The sequence below is a fragment of the Corvus brachyrhynchos genome, unplaced genomic scaffold (genome assembly GCF_000691975.1).
Source record: "Corvus brachyrhynchos isolate BGI_N302 unplaced genomic scaffold, ASM69197v1 scaffold84, whole genome shotgun sequence".
NCBI classification, from domain to species: Eukaryota; Metazoa; Chordata; class Aves; order Passeriformes; family Corvidae; genus Corvus; species Corvus brachyrhynchos.
In genome coordinates this window covers 1,301,839-1,310,468 of record NW_008237434.1, presented here as the reverse complement: position 1 = coordinate 1,310,468, position 8,630 = coordinate 1,301,839, and the positions used below count along the sequence as shown (strand labels likewise).

Below are 8,630 nucleotides of genomic sequence, written 5' to 3'. Positions count from 1 at the left end.
GGACGCGTTGCAAACCTTGGCTGTCAGCGGTGAAGTCACGCATCGTCCCTCTCATCCGGGCCCGCCCGGCAGCGTGTCTGTGCGATGTGCTGTGAGAGGCCATCTGGTCTGCTAGTGGCACCCCTGCCCACGGCAGGGGGGTTGGAATTAGGTGGTCTCTAAGGTCCCGTCCGATCCAAGCCAATATTTGATAATCTGCCAGCCGTACTGCTCTTTCAGAATACAAGGACTTCTGTGCATCACGAATTCCAAGTTTTGCATTGTATAAATCCCTTATACTGCTGCATGTCTTTGCTAATCTTGTCAGCAGTCCTCTCGACAGGCTGAACAAAAATAAACACAGTCATTGTGCTGAGATGAGGTCTTAATTTAGTTTAGGAAAACCTTGAGTAAAACACGAGAGGAAAGCACAGTGGTATTTCTTACATAAGATGTGCAGTGATTCAGTGGGTGTTGGCTGGGTTGACATGCAAATGATAACGTTGTGTTGGCACATTATTCTGGTGCCGTACAATGCTGGCAGTGCACAAATCCACAGAATATTTGGCAAAGAATCACTCATTCAGTGTGTTTTAGCATATCCAAGAAAGAATAACTGAAATATTTACAGACATTATTAAAATCACTTTCAGCATAGGTAAGTGCTGCAGTTAAGTCTCAACTCTATTTTACATATTTTATGTATTGTCATTAATTGTTTCCATAAATGCAGAATTTGGATGCTGCTCCAGAGTTCCAGCTATTCATTGCCCTTGAATTTGAACATAGTGATAGCTTTAACAAATGGGCCTGTCTGAACTGAGGGTACAGCTCCCACCAACTTCAGCTGCAGAAACTGGCACAGTCTTCTTGCAAATCAGAAGACAGCTTGGATGTGTTGTTTGTTGCTTTGGTGGCAGTGTGGTTACCTGCTTGCAGTTGAATACTCAGACTAGACTAAGATTAATCTCCTGATACAAGTTTGCAGTATAGTTGGGTGTAGATGAGTGAAGTGACTTGTCAGAGGTTAGTCAAGAAGTCTGAGGCAGGGTTGGCTGGCTACATGACCCTTGATGCTCATTGCTTTTTTTGCCAAAAGAACCGTTGGTAGTTTGCTGTATTAATTTTTTCCTTTTCTCTTAGAACTGGTTTTCAGTCCATCAGAACAAATTTTTTAAAAGAGCATTATTCAAAAAATATTCTCTAAAAATCAGCTATAGTTCTGTTAAATTATTAGAACAGTAATAGGAAATAAAAGATTTATTTTGCATTTACAGAAGAAGCGCTGCTATATATTATTTGAAAAAAATATCTGGAGAAACCTACTTTTATTGTCTTCATTTTCTTATGGCTTTTTTTATGTTGTGTATACAGAATTGTAGGTGATGATGATGGAGGAAAGCTCTTTACTCCTGAGGAATACGAGGAGTACAAAAGAAAAGTATTACCAGCTCGGCTACAGAACAGGTTGTACGTCAGCTGGAGATCACCAACTGGTATGGACTGTAAGCTTGTAGGACCAGAGACACTGTGCTTTTGTACTCACCGGTGGGTAGTTTCCCTTCTTTTACACTTTAATATTTTTAAAAATCAAGAAAATGTGAAATATTCCCAGACACATTACAGTAGCACATAGGCAAGTTTATTTAAGGTTTAAGGCTTGAGAAAATTAGGTTTTAAATAGTAAGAACTGTTTGTAAATGTAAATGTCAATATATTTTTGAGACCAAAATGATTTTGTAGTCTCAATAAATTCAGCTGTAAGGCATGAGTAAATGTAGATCAGATTGATTCTAGTAGTGCTCTCAAAATGAAACATAAGGATATGTGATATTTATGTAAAGAATAGATGTAAAAGCATCTGATGTTATGCACTTAATTGAAAATTAACAATTAACAATATAATTAAAATTGCTTCAAAACCAAACTTGTCAAGTAAATTATAAGCCTTTCAGTTAGCTATCTGATAAATGCTAAGTTATAAAAGTTATTATTTTTCCTGTTACAGGTATAAACAACACAAAACTGACTATGAGGTGCTTCCCAAAGAGCGGCCTATCTGTGTGCCTTGCAGAGTGAAACGCTGCCCGTGCCAGTCCTACCAGTTTGTGCCCCTGAATGGCACCCAGCCCATCCGCTGCCGCTGCAAACACTTCGCTGATCAGCACAGTGCAGCACCTGGGTTTCCCTGTAACTCCTGTAAGTTACTGCTGGGCTTGCAGCACCCTTTGCCAGGAAACTCAACAGGAACAGCAAGTGAGGGATCTGTGTTCTGCCCCGGGTGTTGGGTATGTGCTGCACTTGTCACCGATGTGCGTTTTCATCCTTGAGGAAGGATGAGAAGTGGGAAGGAAGACAGCAGCTTTTGCACAGGAGGGTTTAGAACAACATCCTTAGTTTCCCCAGGTCCTGTGAAGGAGTTTAAATCTCTGAATGCTTCAGATAGTGCTTATGGAGATGGGTGTCTGAAGATACACAGCATGAAAGCACCCTGTTTGCAGTTTGTCACTTCCAGCTGCATGCACATGCCTTTTCTACCTGAACTTGGTAATTTGAGAGAGAGAAGTGTTGATCTTCATTCCTCTATTGCCTAGTTGACTATAACATTAATATATTTTTATATCTTCTCTCAACTAAGCAGGAAGTAGTACTCTGTTCCCAAATAATACTAATGCTAGCACTCTAACAAAGCAGTTCATGAGTATACAGATTGTGGGTCCAGAAATGCAAATGGGAATGGAGTTTCAGCAAGATCTTAGAGAAGGGATTAAGAGGAAGCTTTTTACTACAGTTGTTTGAGGTTAATGTAGTGAAACAGCAGTAATTATTAACCGCAGGAAATAAATAAAGCACAAAGATGTTTTAGTTTGAAACCTCAAATTACATAAGATGAAGGGGTTTTTTTTTTGCTAGAATTCTGTGCTGTTACTAAATTTCTTTCATGGAATGTCTCTATTTTGTACAGAGAAAACTGTAAGCAACTTTTGCTGGTTGAGAATCATATCCCACAGAATAAACCATAAAATATCTTTATGACAGCCTTTCAAGAATTTGCCCTAAGTAATGTGAAAATCTTAAATGTGCAGCTGGATTATTCAGGCTGAATCCATAGAACACAGTGTTTTCAATATTAATATATATAATGCCTTTTGTTTACTGTTTCTCAAAAATACCAGACACTTCTGAGGGCTTCACAGATTTCCTAGTGAAGTGCCAAGAATTGCTTCTCTTTTGGACTTGTGTTGTTTTAATGTAATGATATTAGTCTTGTCCAGTGTGGATAAATCTAATATGATAGATAAGTTATAACTGAAAACCTTAACTGCTTGTTGCTCTGTATATATTGCATATACTGTGTTCTGTGTCCAAACACAGAGTTCTGTTTCTGAGGAGTACCCAAAATAATATGAAAGAACCTTTAACATTTCCAAAAATGTGATCAACATATGGCACAAGACTTAAAAGAAATCTTTCCTGGTGCTCGACAAAATGAACTGTGACTTGGAAGCAGGGTAATTTGAATAATGAAACATTTGCAACATCACTTCCTCAATTTACTGGTCACATTGCTCCAGAGGGGCTTTGATGACGGCTTTAGATGTAGCTAGAGCAGACACGTCACTTCACTCTGTTTCTGAATGTTCCATGACATTTGTATAAATATTTCAGTTACATCCTGTGGCTGTGTAAGCTTAACCCCTGAAAGTCAGTCTAATGATAATCTTGTATAGAACCTGTTTTGTTGCTTCCACAGTCTCTATTTGCTACTGAGAAAATTTTGCTAATTTTAAAAGACAATTAAATTGTGATTTCTGTAATAAATTGTGATATGAAGTTTCTTAGCCATGTGACATCGACACATGCTATACCCCTTTGGAAGGAATGGTGCCAAAATGCTGGCAGGTTGTCAGCTTTACCCAGTGTCAGAACTTCTTTTCCTTTTATTCATTGTAAGTGGATGGAGAGGGGTGTTGCTAATGACAATGGACACAAGTTGCAACATAGGAAATACAGTTAGATATCAGAAAAGAAATTTCTGATCCAGCACTGGTCCAGGCTGCTCAGAGAGGCAGAATCTCCATCCTTAGAGGTACTTGAAACGTGTCCCAGTAAGAGCCTGCCACTGGATGGCCTTCATGATCTAATCCCAAGAGTCCTCCTTTCTCTTTTGTATGGTCTTTTCATACAGCTGGATGCTCAAGTTCCATCACCGTCTCACTCATTTTTTGTCTCTTAGGTTCCAGGTGCTCAGGCTTTCATAGCTGCTTTACCTGTGCATGTGGTCAGCCAGCATATGCTCATGAAACAGTCGTGGAAACAAAAGAGGAGCGCTTAGCCCAAGGGAAGCCTGTGGGGCATGATGTTCCTTACGCTGCTATGGGAGGACTGACTGGTTTTAGTTCTCTAGCAGAAGGCTACATGAGGCTTGATGACAGTGGAATAGGTATGCACGGCTGACCTGAGGTGAAATTTTAATTCCCCACCTAAGTTTTGAAAAGTACTAAATCAAAATAGATTTTCAAAGTTTGAAGGCAAATTGGATCAATAGGAGTAGGACTGCAGAAAGACTGTTCCTTTCCAGCTGTCCTCAGGTGTTAAGGGATCAAGTTGTCCCACTCCCTGTAGTGAGTTGATAAAAAACTCTTTTTCATCAATTCTGGTGTTCAACCTAGTTGCTTCTGGTTGAAATGCAGCATATCCGTAGAAAGAACCTCTAACTTCTAATACTTCCTGTAACCTAATACTTCCACGTTCTATTTATGTTAGTCCTTTAGCCTAATACTACCCAGGTATTTCTTGGTTATATATTTACAGCATTTTTGTTTTCAAACTCAAAGGTTAATAGCTGTTCAGCATAAAAAAAATGAGGTAATTGGTAGAACTTTTTAACAGACACATTAGTTGGTCTTGACATTTTTTCTGCTCTGTGATTTTGTGTCATTTAATAACGCACGTTTTGTCCTGAAATACTGTTTTATCTATTATTGCCACATACACATTATTTATTTTTAAAATTCTGGTCTGGATTCCTGGATTTGTCTGAAGTTTAGAAACTACAACATTACTGTAGTAATTGAAGAAACAAAGCTTTTCACTCCTTTTGAACCCATCCTTGTAATGCTTTTGTTAACTCTAGTTTATGGGGTCTGCGCTGAGAGTTGTAGATATGAATCTGTAACCTTGTTTTGACCCCATCATGTGTATTAGGACTATATCTCCTGGAGTTAATTATTGTTTTCATTCAACTTATTTTCTAACAGGTGCTCCTTCTGCTGCACTTTTAGAAGCCCCTATTACTAGCACGGATCATCCATTTCTAAAAGCATTTCAGGGGCCTTCGGGTTCCGCTCAAACCATGCCGCAAATAGCAGGTGATGTATAAGTAGGATAATACTGTTATACAAAAAGAATTTAATATAAAGTTAATTGATTTTATTAATGAATTGAAAGATGCTCAGGGCATTAAAATGAGTATTGAAGCCTTGCTATGTGATAAGTTAGTATGACATTCATGTGCTTCAAATGCTTAGAATAACTTAATCCTTGCTATTTTTGCTTGTGATGTGTTTTTAAACCTTAAATTATTTTTTTCTTAGGGTTTGTTATCTTTTCCATTAATGGTGTCATGTATACATTGGATCAATTTTTAAAATTCTTAATTCCTCTTAGAAGTTCATCATGTCTGAATGGGTTGTACATATTCAGCACACCTGTGAAACTGCCATCTGCCAGCAAGCTTTTTCTACGTTGGATTGTGGATCACTTACACTTACGTCCCTTAGTTAGTACAACAAGTTAGCAATTACTATAGCTGTTGAACTCCTTTAAGACAATTTAGAATAGGTGCAAGCCTAGACTAAAAAGGTTTCTCTTTGGTCCCAATTGCTGGGTTTTGTGCTTGCCTGTAAAGTTGAGTTTCCATTTTAAATGGGTTTTGCCAAATGTAAAACAACTAATGGAATAGCAAGTATCATTAATGAAAAAAGGGGTTTTGTTTTTTGTTTATGTTTTGTTTTTCAGGTAGTTCAAGGGCCACAGGGCAAGTTTCTCATGGAAAACAATCAGAAGCTGATGACATGGCTTACTTTGAAAAACGTTATCAGGAACGGGCAAGTTACTACATTTATTGCTTAATTTAAATACACTTTCAAAGAGGATATCTAAAACTGATAAATGTATTATTTAAGTGGCATATAAATGCATCATATAATTCCTTCTCAATTCCTGAGAAAGCTAGCTTCTTAACATAAATTTTTAAATAGAGTTATGAGCTATTACAGGATTTCAGAGATCAGTCATGTGTGGGATAGCATTTACCTTAACCAGGCAGATTTTAATTGAGGTAACTCTCTATTACAGAAAACCAAAACATTTTACTATGTGGCAAAAAGAGACAACAGTGCAGACTCATGGAAACTCCCCAGTGACATTTAGGACTGTGTGTTTGCTACTTCAGTTCTAAAACTTTATAATGTTCCTTTTTTTTTAATGAATGTCTGCGTAAATTTGGCTAAATCTGATAGGGTAAATGATCTGTATCACTCACTTAGAGGTGCCTCCTCCACCTCACTGACTACCTTCAATTTAAATGCCCTGCAGTGTAGGTTATTCACATGTTTAAATACCTATTCTTTCCTCACATTAGCCCTTTAGCTCCACCATCTCAGCTGAAGTATGTCTCGACTGTTTATGAATCCTTTCGTAAGGCAATGCTGCAGAATCAACTTTTAAAATCTAAACTGTTTTGCTGTTTTTCTTGCTGGCTTGCAGCAAGGTGTTTGTAAAGGAGAAGGCTGTTCTAGCTTTGTGAAATTTTAAATAATTTTCTTTGTTTTGTAAATAATCGCAAAAATACGGACGGATGTTACAAATATTACATTGGTTCATAGAAAACATCGAATTCAAATTTGTCTGTTTCTTTTTTCTCCCAAGATTTTATTTTCTTTGCAAAAGGTTGTAGGAATTTTAGATAAAAACCTCAAGCCTCCAAATAGGGAAAAGTGGTTTAAAATGCATTTCTGTGTAGACCAACAACATTTTCTTAGCTGTGAGTTCATTTTTAGACAGCTGAATGAGGTCTTGTTTCCTTTTGATTTTATTTTATGGTAGGAAAAAGCATATTAATTCTTTTTTCTTGCATTTTTGATAGCAGCAAGTGTGTTAGATGAGATGTAAAATCTCCACATCCTTTTTATATAATTGCTCTAAATATGATTTCATTTACTAGTGTAACAATACTTGAGAAAAACCGTAGCTTCTAAAACCAACAGATACATTTGTTTGGATTAATAGTCTTACTACAAAAGTGGCAGAGTAGAACATGTACATGTTGATAAATTTTACCACGCTGTAAGAGCCTGCTGTGTAGGAAAGATCTTACAAGAGGAAGTCATGGCATTGTGGGTCAGCGGGGAAACACTGAGATGAAGGTTCAGCTCCGTTCCTGTGTGGTTTTGTGTGTGCTGGTTCATCTAGCTGTGTCTGTTAGACATCTGCAATAAAACTGCTCTACCTTTCATTGACATAGAGATAAACCCGTGAACATTCATGAGAGACACTGGCCTTGAGAGATTCTTAAATCCCTAGATTGCCATTATGAGAGATAAGGCAGCCCTGGTTTCAATAGGGAGGAGCTGCAGCGCCATGCAAGTGCTGCTTTGTCCTGTGGTACAAATGTAAGCAGTGCTAGGTTGGGATAACAATGTTGTGTACCTTTGTCCACTGCATGTATCACCCTGGTAAATTTGTGGCTGAATGTAGAAATTTAATATTGCATTGCTAGCCAGCTTGCAAATCAATGTTTGAACCACTGCTGGTGTCTTTTTTTGTTACAGCTGAAAATGGAGAAAGCTGCTAAACAGAATGAGAGGAATCCAGTGCCATCAAAGAAGCCATGAGATTAATAAATATTTATTTATTATTTGGCACATTGTTCATTATTACATTGAGTATCTTTCTCTGTGCCTCCCCGCATACTTGTATTTATTCATTTATTTATTCCGTTGTTTTGTTCCTTTGCCGAAATTAATTTAAAATTATCTTGTTGTAATAAAATTGGTTTCTTTAATCAATGTGTTTCTAATCTCCAGAACTGTTACACAGATATTTCTTTGAGAATGGAGAAGCGTATTTAGAGAGTTGCAGAACTGCTATTTAAGGTCTGAGAGAACAACCTTGTGTTTAAATATTAGGTTGTAGGAGGGCAAAGAAAAGATATGTCTTATTCTTAGACTTTCATTATATATTTTCTTTATTTGTAGAGTCCTTTAAACTTATCTTTCTTATGGATTTTTATGTGGTGAGATTTGTTCTGTTGATACTGACAATTTAATATTTTCTTTAAATATTTTCCCCCTTTCTGTTGATTTCATTGCCTTGACATAAAATTCAAACATACCCTTCTTCTCTCACACTTCTGCAGTCTCTGTTCCTACCATCATATAAATATTAAAAAAAAAAAAGTCATTCTGTACACTTGCAAACCCGTTTCCACACTTATGAGCTACTTGAAGGGATCTTGCTGGTATACATTATCCCAGATCTCTTTGGTGGTACAATTCTCCCAATTCTATTTGTCTGTCACTGTCCATAACAATTATTACACTAAACTTCTGAAAACCTTAAGTGGAAATGGATATATTATTTATAGC

The 8,630-nt window shown here is 37.2% G+C and overlaps 1 protein-coding gene across 1 annotated transcript; it reads left to right on the top strand.

Annotated features, from left to right (window-relative positions):
- Positions 1-6: 6 nt before the first annotated feature.
- On the top strand, positions 7-8,047 carry FAM221A (family with sequence similarity 221 member A). Its single transcript, XM_017731183.1, has 6 exons — positions 7-1,527; positions 1,988-2,178; positions 4,217-4,423; positions 5,241-5,351; positions 6,001-6,089; positions 7,815-8,047. Exons 1-6 carry the CDS (start codon positions 1,478-1,480, stop codon positions 7,875-7,877), a joined length of 711 nt encoding a protein of 236 aa, XP_017586672.1. The 5' UTR covers positions 7-1,477; the 3' UTR covers positions 7,878-8,047.
- The last annotated feature ends 583 nt before the right edge of the window (positions 8,048-8,630 follow it).

Excerpts from the sequence above, each read along its gene's own strand:
- FAM221A (XM_017731183.1), top strand. The coding sequence starts at position 1,478 with ATGGACTGTAAGCTTGTAGGACCAGAGACACTGTGCTTTTGTACTCAC. Across the intron at positions 2,179-4,216 it reads TGGGTTTCCCTGTAACTCCT|GTTCCAGGTGCTCAGGCTTT; the intron begins GTAAGTTACTGC and ends TTTGTCTCTTAG. Across the intron at positions 5,352-6,000 it reads AACCATGCCGCAAATAGCAG|GTAGTTCAAGGGCCACAGGG; the intron begins GTGATGTATAAG and ends TTTGTTTTTCAG.